Source organism: Alternaria novae-zelandiae, assembly GCF_023758075.1.
Source record: "Alternaria novae-zelandiae strain BMP 2774 chromosome Unknown scaffold_31, whole genome shotgun sequence".
NCBI classification, from domain to species: domain Eukaryota; kingdom Fungi; phylum Ascomycota; class Dothideomycetes; order Pleosporales; family Pleosporaceae; genus Alternaria; species Alternaria novae-zelandiae.
This window is the reverse complement of record NW_026056991.1, coordinates 53,581-67,269: the sequence shown is the minus strand read 5'-3', so window position 1 is coordinate 67,269 and position 13,689 is coordinate 53,581. Positions and strand designations below refer to the sequence as shown.

Below are 13,689 nucleotides of genomic sequence, written 5' to 3'. Positions count from 1 at the left end.
GGGCCATTCGTTCCTTTACCCGCCATCCTTGCTGTTCCACAGCTACGAAGCAGAGCCTCCAACCCACTTCTCATAACAAACACTCCCCTCAGCCTCGACATACCCTCCAAACATCCCCCGCTGACTAAACCCACACCTCTCATAAAACCGCCTCGCCTTCGGCATGTGCTCACCCGTCTCCAACAGTAACCACGGCCAACCTCTATTCCGCGCTTCCTCTTCCAGCTTCTCGAGTATCATCGTCGCAACGGATGTGCGTAGCCCGGCTTCTCCTTCTAATCCCACTCGGTACGGCGAGTCGACAAACATCCGCTTTATCTCAGCAGAACTCTCTCGTGCGTTTTCCGAGGAAGGAGATAGGGGACGTAGACCGCCGCAGCCTATTGGGATGCCTTCATGATACGCGATGAGGAAGAGGGGGACGTCGGCGGCTGAGGGCGGAGTTGTGTAGTCTGGGTCGTCTATCTCGAGTTGTTGTTTGGAGCGGAGGTGGATGCTGTCTGGGTGGTCCCAGGGGATAGGGAGGATGGTGATCTTGTCTATGGATAGCATGGTGGACGGTTTGGATGGAAGTGATGTTGTCAGGCGTTGCGCGGTTTCTGATTCACACATATAGTGCTACGCCCTATGACAACGGCGTGCTACCCTAGATAGGGATAGGTTGTTTGTAACAGGCTAGCGTAATTCGATCTATTATCTTGAAGAGTCACACTTGGCCATAAGCTAAAGGTCCTACTGGTTTTACCTCGTGGCTGTGTGTGAGGTGTATACGAAGCTGGTAGGTCTGTTCTGTAATCATACTTTACTATACTAGCGAGGCATCCACGGTCTTCGGTATCCTTAGTCTGGACAACTAAGACAGATGTATGCATCAAGGTCTACAGAGTAGACGCGAAGGTACTTTTCTACCCATTGTAGTCTCATTGGCCAGGAGCAACCACCGTTCAGCCGCACTCTAGGCATCGGTCCTACAACTCACACAAACTCGATATTGTTCTCCTCAACACTAGCCCCGTCCTTACTCATACGATGGCACAATCAGCTTTCCCAACCCAGCAATATACTTCAGAAAACTTTGTCGAAAGCTGCGGCGCCATCCTCTACGACCCAACTCGCCAGAAGATCTGCCTAATCCATCTCACTGCATCCGATCTATGGACCCTACCCAAAGGCCGTCGAAACATCGGAGAATCGCGTCAAGAAGCTGCACTACGCGAAGTATACGAGGAAACTGGATACAAGTGTCATATCTTGCCAGTGGATATAAAGACCAGAGCCACTATCGCTGGCGACGCGGCGGACGCCCCAGACGTGGCACGCATCTCGCGCGACTCGGTGGAACCTTTCATGGTTACCGTGCGGACGTTGAGAGATGGTCAAGGTGTCAAGGTTATATGGTGGTATGTCGCCATCATGGACGAAGGTGCTTGTGAGATGAAAGGGTCTGGTGAAGAAGGGGTTCAGTCGGGCTTGTACTCCTATGAAAAGGCTGAGAGGTTGTTGTACTTTGAGACGGATCGAGAAGTGTTACGCAAAGCTCAGGTATTGGTTGCGAAGTTGGGTTGATCATGTATCCTTGAGCTCGAGTGTGACACATGCAGCGATAATAACTCGGAAGATTCCGAGCTGTATCATTCCCACGTACGTGCCTGCCTGGCTTAGCTGGTGTGAGCGGACCAAGCGTGGTTGCCCTACACCAGGAAGAATGGTGGCGCAGTCTACAACAATATGGAACGAACAAACCGAGAAAGACACATGTATCTTTAAACCCCCACGACTTTTCATTATACTGCGGTATCGTCATCACTCTTGTTGTGCCGTGGTTGGCGAAGGAAAGGAACTGAGTTGGGCTCGGTCTTGTGCTACCCCTCCATGCCGGATTTCCGAGAGAAGGTGGGGCATTGTGGCGTCATTTGCTGCGCCATCATGGGCCACACTTTCACTACGTAAGTGCAGCTGACTCCAGCAGACAGTTATCGCAGACTCTTACTGCGCTGAGCTAAATCATCTTCCATTTACTCATTCCGCTCTACACCCCGCCATCATGGGAGTCTCCTCGCAGTACGTGCTGCTTATCGCTATCGCCATCCTCGTCCTACTTCCAGCCGGCGCAGACGCTTTCGGCGCTGGAAATATCGCGTCGATATCGAAAATCGAGGGCAAGAACTGGCGTCATGGCGATATCGAAGATATGCTCGCGACGGTCGCTTGCTTGAAGGGTCATAAATGGAAGAGTAACATGATCAAGGTATGCCCATATGACGATGTAGCTGTGATGACGACGACTGACCTTACGTGTAGCGTGTGTACTTTGGAAATTGGCTACGCGATTACTCACAAGTAAGCCCAACAGATTGTGCGACGTCGGAATGCGCTGACCGGTTTAGGCTGTTGATGTTGGAACGTTGGCTAAAGTTCAAGTATGCGAAAGCAGCAGAAGCGATTTCCCCCATCGACATGCTTACAAGACGTAGGGAGAAACTATTCGCGTTCTGGTCTGGGTCTTGTCTTTCATGTCCTTTGGCTATGCAACTGGAGAGTTTGAGGTCACCGCCGAGAGGCTAGGTGTGTATAGGCCCGAAGAACACATCGGTAAGCGAACTTGAGCCTCTTCTGCGTCGTCATACTAACGAGAGCCCAGATAACCCTGTAAGCACCTGCAGTTTGCAGACATACGAATGTGTTGATACTGACATCCTCAAAGAAAGACTATGCCGACAATGAGGACGCGAGAAAATACGACCCTCGTCTACGAGGTCCTGTTTCAGAAGCCGAGCTTGCAGTGGATCCAAACACTGGTATGAAGAACTATATCGCGAACGAACATGGTAACTGGGCTACTTCGACCGGATATGTGAAGTACTCTTTCGCTCGCGCCATCCACTTCGGTCGACTTTACACCCACGGACAGTCTGGCCAACGTGGACGGGACGAAGACCTTTCGGAAGCGCTTCGCTGTCTGGGTCAAGGACTGCACTGCCTCGAAGATTTCGGAGCCCATACCAACTACACTGAACTCGTGTTGCGTGAACTTGGCTACACCAACGTATTCCCTCACGTGGGCGTCCAAGCTGGCATCAACCTCCATGGAAAGCACACCTATCCTCTCGTAACAGGCACGTTCGGAGGTGTTGACTTCTTCCACTCGGTACTGGGAGAGGCCAATGATCACATTACCCAGACCGAAATCGACGAGGTGAACACTGCTCTCGTAGATGCAGTTGGCGGGTCTGGTGGACAGAGAAGCGGACCTGGAGGCCAATCCAATGCCTGCAGTGGACTCATTGATGTACTGAGTAAAGTACCCGGCACTGGCGATCTCATCAGCCAAGCACAGAGTCTGCAGGCTTCGTCAGATGCTCAAGCTGCAGAGAACGCGCGAGGTGGTTACGGCGATTACAGCTCGTCCAGGGCTGGACCTAACGACTTCGCTGCACCACCTGGGTCCATGGGCGGACCACCAGGACCAGACATCCCAGGAACAAACACTGATCCAGCCACAATTATCCCCAAGATTTACCCAATTCTAGGTAAGACCCCTCGCGAACGGAGGATCGTGACCTTAGCTGACCTCTTCAAGTTTTCCGTGACAACGTTGTCCGCAAAATCTCGGCCATTGTCTCCAAGATCCCTGGTTTAGAGAAGCTGATTGAGACCATTACCGAGCGCGTCACGCTGTTCGTGCTATCACTACTTGCGCCCTTCATTCTGCCGATCATCAAGACAGCATCGACCCAGCTGAAGAGCGGATCTTCTGCTGTTATTGACTCAGCGGCCAAGCACCAGTTTGAGGTCTGGACGGACCCTACATCCACCAACCCAACACACAGCATGCTGTCCAAGGATCACTTCTCCAACGTCTTGAACCCACCCGCCGGTCAAGTCGCGGTCGCTATCCTACAGTACGTCGCGCCCCGCGTCATATACGCTTGGGACCACCCAGATGTGCCGGTCGACGAGGTCCTGCATGACTGTATGCGCGTGTTCCATCACCCAGCACTTCGCGATCCGCACTGCGAGGTACACAACAACATGTTCAAGGTCGTGGAGCAATGGGCCCGCAACTACCACGGAAAGGACCTGAACCAGATCCTGTCTTCTGAATCTGTAAAGGCTGGACATAACCACAGCGGAGACCACGATCACTCCGCAGGTCACAGCCACGGTGCAGTGAACATGTCGAGCTTCGGCGGTCAAAGCCACAGCCATGGCGGCGGTGGCGGTCATCAACAGCAATCCAGCGGATCCGGCGACCTCCTGGGTTCATTGACGAGCAAACTTCCCGGCCCTCTCGGCGGTATGCTCAGCAGCTTCGGTGGCAGCTCTGGAAGAACTCGCGACATGGACGATGAACCCTCTGCTTCCTCTTTGGCAGCACCAGGTCCAGGTCCATACCAGCCTTCGCCATCACCTCAACCCTCGCAGTGGGCTGACTTCCAACCTTACCAGTCCTCCTACGCAGGTGAAGGATACCAGCCGCCTGCCGAGTACAGCAACGCAGTGCCCTCTGGCGGATATGGATGGGGTCAAGGCCAGTACTCTGGAGGTCAAGGTGCGGAGCCTAGCTACACGGTCCCTACAAACTACCAGCAAGGGTACGAAAACTACCCTGCTCCTGGAGGCTATGGCCAGCCGCCGGCTCAACAGCCCCCGCCAGGATCTTATGGTGCGTATAACCAGGGTGGCGCATACAATTCGTATGATCAAGGCGCACCTGGGGAAGGTAGCGCAAGAGCGTGGGGCGCTGGAGGAAACTCAGGGTGGTAAGCGCTGGTTCAAATACCCAGGCGTTGACGGCTATAGAGGGAGTGAGGCGTCCCTGGCGCAGCTTCCGGATGGATCTGTTCACTGCAGCATGTCAGTAGATTCATGAATAATGCGAAATATGACCTTTCAGTCCCGACAACAAGTGAAGTGCGGTAGAGTAGAGATTCTTATATCATTGTTTCTCCCCCACATCTGCGCGACATATGGTGTCTTTTGATTCCGACCTCTTCCTTGTAAATACATGTTATCGAAGAAACGCTTTCCAAAACAGATAGCCCCAAGCCAGATGATATGCCAAATGAACGCCGGCCGTTATGCTAGCGTCTCGCGTTTCGTGAATGTTCGGGTGTGGTGTTGGTACAGGATACGCAAGCCAATCTATCTTGATTCTATCATGGTAGATGATGGCACATGCCCGATTTACTCGTTGATCTTAGCCAGGAGCCTGCACATAACATATTAGCCGCTATCCCACAATCTTCAAACCACAGCTCCAAGTATAGTGTGTACGTACTCGTGGTCCCGGAAAAGGCTCAGCTCCTCCTCGCCAACCTTGATGGGGCTTCCGCCGAATTGCGGGATCAAGACCTTGTCGCCGGGTTGTACGCTGGGGGTAACGCGCTTTCCATCCTTGTCGAAGGCGCCGGGGCCGACGGCGAGGACCTTTGCTTCGTTGAGCTCCTTGACGGCTGTCTCGGGGAGGAAGATGCCGGTTGCGGTCTTGGCTTCGGGCTTGATGCGCTGGACGAGGATGCGGTCGAGGAGCGGCGCAATGCTCTTGATGGACTTGATTGCGGACTATGGGGGGGATTGGTTAGCTGGGAGCTGGGCTGGGCGTGGAGGTGGAGATAGAGGTGGAGGATGGGTGGTGGGGTGGTTGTGAATGCTCGTGTAGAGTGGATGATAGTAGTTGTAATTGGAAACGGAGGGAGAGCTTACCATATTGACGGACGGAAGGGGACGGGGTATCACGTAGAATCAAGAAAGGGATATAGGTGCGCTGGGCTTGGAGAGAGAGGAAGATGTTCGGTTGAAAGCTAGACAGCAAGATGAAGATGTTGTGCTTTGCCCTTCCAGAAAATTCCATGTCCGTGCACTTACCTCGGAACACGCTGCGGAACGTTTGGCATCTCGCGCATTACCAGAACGAGTAACCTCACATTCGTCCCCTTGTTTGGTGCATTCTTTTCGCATTTGCATCAGCGTCGACAGTGCTTCTTATGTGGAGAAACAATGTCCGACGATGCGGGCATTGTTACCATACTGCGAGACGGAATCATGTAGCTGGGCTATTCCGACGCGCGCAGTCTACGAGCGTTCTGCCAATTGGGAACGATGAGTTCATGTCGGCTATGCGAGATGGTGTGTTGGTGAAAGAGAAGGGTGATGATGTAGGCAGGAATCTTTTGGGTAAGTTGCAGTCGTATTCGCTGCAAGTATGCGCGACTGATGTACGACACAGGCATTGCCATCAGTGGGGGTGTCGATTCAATGGCACTCGCTGCGCTATACGCACAGTCTCGACTAGAAGACCCCAAGCTGCCTATCCCCCATGGCTTCATTGTAGACCACAAAGTAAGACCGGAGAGTACAGAGGAAGCGAAATGGGTGGCACAGCAATTACATGCGAAGCGTGAGATTTATGATACTTATCTGGCGGCCAAGTACTAACATTGTCAAGTCGGTATACCAATCACTATTCTTCCCCTTACATGGCCCGATGCCTTCGATCCCAACGACTCCAAGCGATTCGAGACGGAGGCGCGTACTCTCCGCTACCAAGCGCTAGGTCTAGCATGCAGAAGCATGAAGATTACGCGCCTCATGCTTGCACACCATGCGGACGACCAGGCCGAGACTGTTATGATGAGGTTGGCGAACAATAGGCTACGCTCTGGGCTTCAGGCAATGCAGCGCAGAGAGTGGATACCAGAGTGCGAGGGCCTACATGGGGTGTACCACAGCGGAAAACACCAGAAGCCAGATCGCACCGGGCTTGTACCGTTCAAGGTCGAACAAGGAGGTGTGCAGATTCTGCGGCCTCTATTGACGTTTGAAAAGACGAGACTTATTGCGACGTGCGAAGAGAAGGGTGTAGCTTGGGCTGAAGATAAAACGAACCAGATCAAGACGCTTACGTCGCGCAACGCTATACGCCATATATATCAGAACCACAAACTTCCAGAGGCTTTGAGTGTCAAGTCGCTGGTCAATGTCTCGCAGCATATGCAAGAGCGCATCAAGTGGCACAGAGATCTCGCGGACAAACTCTTCGATAAATGCCCCATCAAACTCGACATACAGACAGGCTGTCTTATCGTCCGATTTCCCCCTTTCTCCGACCTCCTGCCATATCCGATAAACACCAAAGCCGACAAGATCAAAGCGAAGAACACGGCATATTGCCTGCTTGAGCGCGTGGCAGGACTAGTCACACCCGCCACGAAAGCACCTCTTGGTGAACTCGCCGCATCCGCCTATCGCATCTATCCCGAACTCGAGGAGCTCGAAGAAAACGTAGTACCGGGTGAAGCGCTCCAAAAGAAGAACTTTTGCGTCTACAACGTGTGGTGGCGCTTCTGGGACAAGCCCTCGCCGTTTAACAAGCCCGAGCACCAAGAAGAAGGCATCAACCCAGATCTGACCCACCCGCGAGAATGGCTGCTTACCCGGCAACCGCTTGAAACGCTGGAAAGAGCAAATCCTGAGTTGAACATCGTTTATCCGCCAAAAAGAAGTCTGGGTAAACCATCGCAGAGAGAACTGTGGCGACTCTTCGATGGCCGCTACTGGATCTCTTTAACCAATCGACTTACGTACGACAACATCGTGCTGCGTATCTTTAGCAAAGACGATTACTTACCCACTGCCCATGAGATCAAGAACCGAATGCTTGAACCTGCAGAAAATAGTCCCTATCGCTTCATCACGGCTGCTTTCGATCTGCTCAAACCAGCCGATCTGCGCTTCACGCTGCCTGCCGTATTCCGGATAGACCGCAAGACAGGCGAGCAAACATTGCTGGGGTTCCCGACTCTCGACTTGCGGCCCCATGGCTTTGGACCACCGGCGAGTGAGTGCGACTGGGAAGTTACTTACAAGAAGGTTGATTTCGGGTCCCGGTCTGCATATGATATCATTATGCCTGGGAAGTCGAGGAAGGATATCTATGATGAGGCGATGAAGGGCAGACCGGCGGAAAAGAAACGCATTATCAAGTCAAAGGAGGTGTTGAGGAAGGAGCGGAAGATGAGAAACGTCCTGAGGAACAGGCAGGAGCGTACAGAGGCGAGAATCAAAGGTTCCACGGGATATGACCATGCGGCACATGTTGGTGGGAAAGAGAGCAAAAGACAATGGAGCGCTGCTTTTCAGGACGTGGAGAGCAGTATGCAGGTAGACGGAAGAAAGTGAAGAGAGAGAAAAAATGTGAACACAGAGGGAAGAGGCAGCCTGTATGCTATGTCATTAGCAATTGATACCCCACAACTATCCGATAGAATATATCACCGCCATGCGTTGACAAGTGCTCTAGTTGTGGTAAGAAGGGACCCGCGAGGCTGAGGCGATGACGTTGTGGGAATAGACACGGAAAGTGCACCCAGCCAAATGAGGAAGGCAGATGTCGAGGTAGCCGTCTCCACCAACGCGCATCGCCTCCTTCCCCGCCCTGCAGCGGCAGTCGAGCGCCATTGCTTTGAGCTTATTTCGACCGCTATTATCTTGTCGGTTGCATGTAAGGTTGGTGTTGGTCCTATACTGTTGTTTCGCACGGTGCATGGTTAGGTTAGATCGGGTGTTGGCTGTGATGCATTGGTAGTGAAGATGGTGGATGACCTCCCGCGGAGTGTTCTGTTGGCTCAATCACGGCGTGCGGGGAAGATTACTAGGACTATTTATGTGGCGCTGCTGAGACTATTTGTACTTTGTACGCCATGTAGCTGACATGTGGTGTGAGATTTGAGAGAACCACACCTCAACAAGTATCGCATGGCTTGCTCGTGGTAGCCGTAGTTGTACACGCTATCGACGTTGACTCGTGTGGTGGAGCCCGGCCGGGAGTCTTCGAGTAGCCAACTCGCTCCGCGCTCCAGAAGAAGCCACGAAGCGAGAGTAGTCAGGGACGCGAGATCCACAGTTCATCGATGGGGCAAGGGCGACGATAAATTGTCAACAACAGGGCTATCAGCGGCTCAGAGATTCGATCACAGACACGACGATGGTGGCTTGTCAGATGTTGATTAACGTGTGGAGTGTAAATATGGCAAAGTTCTGGATGGCATTTAGCGTTTCAAAGGCATGAAACGGCGCGCAACATGACTTGGTGCACAAGGTTGCGAACAACCCAGGCACAAGGCCGCACGGGAACCCGTCAGCCTCTTGTCGCCAAATTTGCTGCACCCGAGTGCCTGTGGCGGTGAGCGAGACGCGGATTGGGTACGGTCATAATTACTGTCAGGGAGATCGTCTGCGGAGTTTTATCGAGTGCTCTGTGCGTACCGCGATGTTGGGCTACCACCGCTGAGATGACAGGAGGCATGTAGATCAAGCGGAATTTCTTTTGTGCGTCTCAGGTCTGGCAGCAGCAATGATGTGAATCGAGGTGATGGGGCAGCTGGAGAATGGGCGACTATTATTTGATACGTAACAGAGAGTTTTTGAAGTGCAAGCTGTGGCAGGCTAGTCCATGGTGCTGCCCGTGGTAGACGCCCCTTTCACGTGAGGTGAAGATTGAGCCGGCATGGCCCTAGTCACACTGGCCAGGTGTTTTCGGCTGATCTGAGATGAAGGCGACCATTCTTGAGAGTCAGTCCGGGTTTAGCAATTTTCACTTCACCCGTTGCTGTGGCAAGGCGGTGTCCAATGTGGATGATCTATGCCAGGACTGGTTTGTTCAGGAGTGCAGGTGTTGACCGCGCCATATACCAGATGCAGATGCCAGAACCAGAGATCTAACACCAGCCTCGACAGAGTCGGACTGGCAAGAAAAGAAAGTCAAGCGTGCGTGAACGCCATCAAGACTAAGATGGCGGCACGTAGTCTCTTCGGCAGCATTCGCCAGCACCAGCGCAAAGGTTAGCAATTTGGGCGCCAGGGTCTTGACGCCTTTTGTAAACGGGGATCACGCTTGGAGGGCGGTGGCGTGCCGCGATTCGTTACGTGCAGGCGCTAGAAGTGTCTAGCCTTGAATGCTCAGACAGGCTTGGCATGGCGCGAGAGTGCGAGTTGTGCAGAGTTCGCGACGGCGCAACCAAGACGGCGGAGGCGTGGCACAGAGGTGCGCGGTGTTGACGGAGGTGTTCACTGCTGCGGCCAGCCGTAGAGCCGCCTTTTGGGTGTGTGAGACTCGAGGGCGCTCGGGTGATGATGTGCATCGAGTGGGTTGGATGCAAGATACCGATGTCGATCACGGTTATACTCAGTGGTGCTCACCTGGGCACTACTACTGTGCCCGGAGTACTGATGGTGCGAACGCTGTATACTGGTGGATGTACAGCGGACACCTAGTGAAGATGGGTGTCGATGACAAAGACGAGCTATCTGCCCAAGACGGCGCCGGCTATCGTGTTTGGAGCCGTCATCAGTCTCGTGAGCCCGCAAAGATAGCAACCTCTGCCAGACATACATGGCCGATCGTGGGCAAGTGTGAAGAGGGGCAGCTGGATCATGCGACCACGCCCAAGGGTCAGTCGACCTCTCTGCTTATCAGACGCGTGGGCGCCAACGTGGAGTCCGCCAGATGCCGGATCACGCACAGTAGATGCAACTCTGGCTTCGATAGCAAAGGTTGATGCCGGCATGCACAGCGGGCGTTTCAGAGGTCAGAGTGCATAACGTTGGTGAATGGTGCTATTCGGGCGGGCTAGCAGCTGGCGGGTCCGTCCAAGAGGACGTGCAGCCGCGAAAGCCAATTTCGTTGGTGGCATCCCTGCACCTGAACCCCTACCTAGCAACAGCCCTCACCTTAAAGTTCTCCCCTTCCTTGGGCGTCTGAGATTTTCTATCCTTCTTCCTCCTCACCGCCCTTCGCATCCTTAACAAGGTCGTGCCTGCTTGTCTGCCGCTGCACTTTGCGAGCGTCGTACTTTCCCTTTCCGTACATCTTGTAATACCCAAACCCGAGCTTGCCTCACAACACTCCTCTTTTCGCACCCACAAACCCCACACACGCACGCTCTCCCAAACAAACTGCACCACACACCATGTCTGCCCCCGTCGACGCCCCCAAGCCCGTCGAGCACCCCGAGGTTGGAACTGTCGGCACTGTTGAGCCTGCGCCGGCACCCGTTGTCGCCAGCGAGCCTGTTGTCGCCGCGCCCGTAGAGGAGGCGCCCAAGACGGAGGATGTCGCCAAGACCGAGGGCGAGGCCGCAGCGCCCGTAGAGGAGGCCAAGGAGGAGAAGGTCGTCGAGCCCATCTACAGCGGTGCGCTCGGCTACAAGGCGCCTGGTTTGAAGAAGTGAGTGCAACCACATTTGGCGACTTCCCGACCGTTTACTAACAACTCCCAGCGCCTTCCGCTTCGCCAAGAAGTACTTCTGGTTCGGCGAGGAGCCCGTTGCCGCCGACAACCTCAGGGAGTACCTCCGCGGCGAGAAGCCCGAGGTTGCCCACCCCGTTGTCGCCTGGTCCAGCCAGACCGGAAAGGGCCTCCTTTTCTTCGTCAAGCACGCCGACCAGAAGGAGCACCCCGCCGGTGTCCTCAACTTGGTATGCTGAATTCTCCTCAATCCAAAAACACAGTCTAACACCCCCAGGCCTATGCCACCGACCTCGCCAAGGACGGCGCCGTCGCTTTCGCGTTCAAGATCTCGGGCCACAAGCACACCTTCGAGGCCACCACCGCCGCCGAGCGTGACGGATGGTTCGTCGCCGTCGAGAAGGCCATCACCGAGGCCAAGGCGTCCAAGGACACCATCGAGTCGAGCGAGGGCTACAAGGAGAACAAGGAGAAGATTGGTACGTTTTTCCAAATCACCCACGTCGCGTCGCGTTCGCGATGGCACTAGTGGGCGATCTGTCTGTGTGGTGCAGTAGGCTAACATCCCGCAGGTAAGCCCACTGCGCTAGCGGGAGCTACATCCTCCGCCCCCAAGAAGAGCATGGACGCGACCCCCAAGCTCGCCGAGGGTGAGACCGCCGCTGCTGGCGAGCCTGTCGCTGCCCGCACTGGATCTTCTTCCAGCTCTTCTTCCGATGAGGAGAAGCGCAAGAAGGCTGCTAAGAGCAAGTCCCGCTCTGTTTCCCGCGGCAAGCGTGCCAGCCTCTTCGGCGGCCTGCTCGGAAAGAAGGACAAGGAGCCCAAGGAGGAGACCGATGCTGCTAAGACTGAGCCTGAGGTCAAGAAGGAGGAGCCCGCCGTTGTTCCTCACCTTGACGAGAGTAAGCTCATCCGCTCCATACTTGCATCATCTCGTGCTAACATCTTCTAGTCCCCGCCACTGCTCCCGTCAACGCCAACGACGTCGTGAAGCCCGCTGAGGAGACCACCGCCGAGCCAGTCGTCCCTGTTGTCGCTGCTCCCGCTGAGGAGGTCAAGGTCGACGAGACCGCTGCTCCCGCCACTGCTGAGAAGCCCAAGCCCCAGAAGCGCGGTTCCATCTTCGGATCCTTCGTTGAGAAGCTCAAGTCTCCCACCACCGAGAAGAAGGAGCACGAGGCTGGTCTTGCCTCCACCCCCGTCAAGGAGAACGAGACTGCCGCTGAGGCCAAGCCCCTTGAGGAGGCCACGGTTGGCGTACCTGTCGTTGCTGAGCCCGTCGTCGTTGCCACCGAGCCAGCTAAGACCGAGGAGGCCAAGGTCTCTACTCCTTCCAAGGAGAAGGATCACTTCAAGTTCGGAAAGTTCTTCGGATCCAAGGACCGCGCCAAGTCGCCTGCTCGTGAGCCCAAGGTCGACGCGGCTGCTCCTCAGATCGCTGACACCAACGCGCCAGCCACCGCTGAGCCCGTCCAGGCCGTCGAGCCTGCTCCCATTGCTGAGACCAAGGTTGAGCCCACCGCTGAGACCGAGGCTCCCAAGCAAGACAAGCGCAAGTCGTTCTTCGGCAACCTCGGCCGCTCGCTCTCCAAGGCGACCGGTAACAAGGCGCCCAAGGACAAGAAGGACGCTGCCAGCCCTGCTCCCGTCGCCGAGGAGGAGGCCGTTGCCGCCCCCGCCGTTGAGGAGAAGAAGGAAGAGACCGTCGCCCCTGTCGTAGCCGACATCCCCGCTGAGAGCAGTGTGGGCGATGCTTCGAAAAGCGCCAACCCGACTGTCGCTACAACTGCGTAAGGTTTGGTGGGAAGATGTCAGCCTTTGCAACGACAGCCACGACGGAATGACGGAAAAGCAAAGACTTCGTAAATCCCTTGTTTGACCGCCGGCCACTGATACCCCCAAAATCTGCTTTGGATCTTGAACCCGGATTCAGGCGTCACATTTGGATCAAGCTTCTTCACATATCCCCTCTCATATTTGATTTCTCCTTGCATCTGGACCAACTCATTGTCACTCTCTCTTGGTGGATCGCGACGGACTCTTTGTTTAGACTGATACCACTGTAACTGTTTCTCTCGTTTTGATACCACTGGCGGATCTCGGACGCATTTGTTTTATCGCGCAATACCCCGGATACCCTCTGCGTACTGCCTTGTTAGAAGGAGTACACAAGCGGCCACTAGGGCACATATCGACGTAATAATCTCTAATAAACTGTCGTTTGCTCTTACTTGAGGTTTTAGCTGTGTGTACTGTGATGTCTTGACTCAATGATAGCGATGGTTTGCGCGGAGGAGTATGCCGCGTGGATCGACCAAGTTGCATGACGCTCACTCACAACGGTCGTGTGCTGCCCGGATGAGTGTGAACTAGACACCAACCTGCAATAGACCGGCCCAGCCCTGGGTGCGCGCATGAAGACATGTGGCAAGGCTTGAGCA

At 54.6% G+C, this 13,689-nt stretch overlaps 4 protein-coding genes across 4 annotated transcripts; 3 read left to right on the top strand and 1 right to left on the bottom strand.

The window, feature by feature from the left end:
* Positions 1-2,044: 2,044 nt before the first annotated feature.
* Positions 2,045-4,767, top strand: J4E88_010249 (uncharacterized protein; the record flags this gene model as incomplete). Its single annotated transcript, XM_049403844.1, has 7 exons — positions 2,045-2,248; positions 2,302-2,340; positions 2,388-2,420; positions 2,475-2,592; positions 2,642-2,649; positions 2,705-3,530; positions 3,581-4,767. The coding sequence occupies 7 exons, from the start codon at positions 2,045-2,047 to the stop codon at positions 4,765-4,767; spliced, it is 2,415 nt and encodes an 804-aa protein (XP_049250361.1).
* A 420-nt stretch (positions 4,768-5,187) lies between these two features.
* On the bottom strand, positions 5,188-5,709 carry HSP10 (10 kDa heat shock protein; the record flags this gene model as incomplete). Its single annotated transcript, XM_049403843.1, has 3 exons — positions 5,188-5,212; positions 5,282-5,565; positions 5,707-5,709. 3 exons carry the CDS (start codon positions 5,707-5,709, stop codon positions 5,188-5,190), a joined length of 312 nt encoding a protein of 103 aa, XP_049250360.1.
* Positions 5,710-6,110: 401 nt separating this feature from the next.
* J4E88_010247 (uncharacterized protein) lies at positions 6,111-8,181 on the top strand (the record flags this gene model as incomplete). The annotated part of the gene is made up of 3 exons (XM_049403842.1): positions 6,111-6,177; positions 6,230-6,400; positions 6,449-8,181. The coding sequence occupies 3 exons, from the start codon at positions 6,111-6,113 to the stop codon at positions 8,179-8,181; spliced, it is 1,971 nt and encodes a 656-aa protein (XP_049250359.1).
* A 2,789-nt stretch (positions 8,182-10,970) lies between these two features.
* On the top strand, positions 10,971-13,042 carry J4E88_010246 (uncharacterized protein; the record flags this gene model as incomplete). The annotated part of the gene is made up of 5 exons (XM_049403841.1): positions 10,971-11,227; positions 11,280-11,478; positions 11,526-11,727; positions 11,821-12,150; positions 12,201-13,042. 5 exons carry the CDS (start codon positions 10,971-10,973, stop codon positions 13,040-13,042), a joined length of 1,830 nt encoding a protein of 609 aa, XP_049250358.1.
* Between the last annotated feature and the right edge of the window lie 647 nt (positions 13,043-13,689).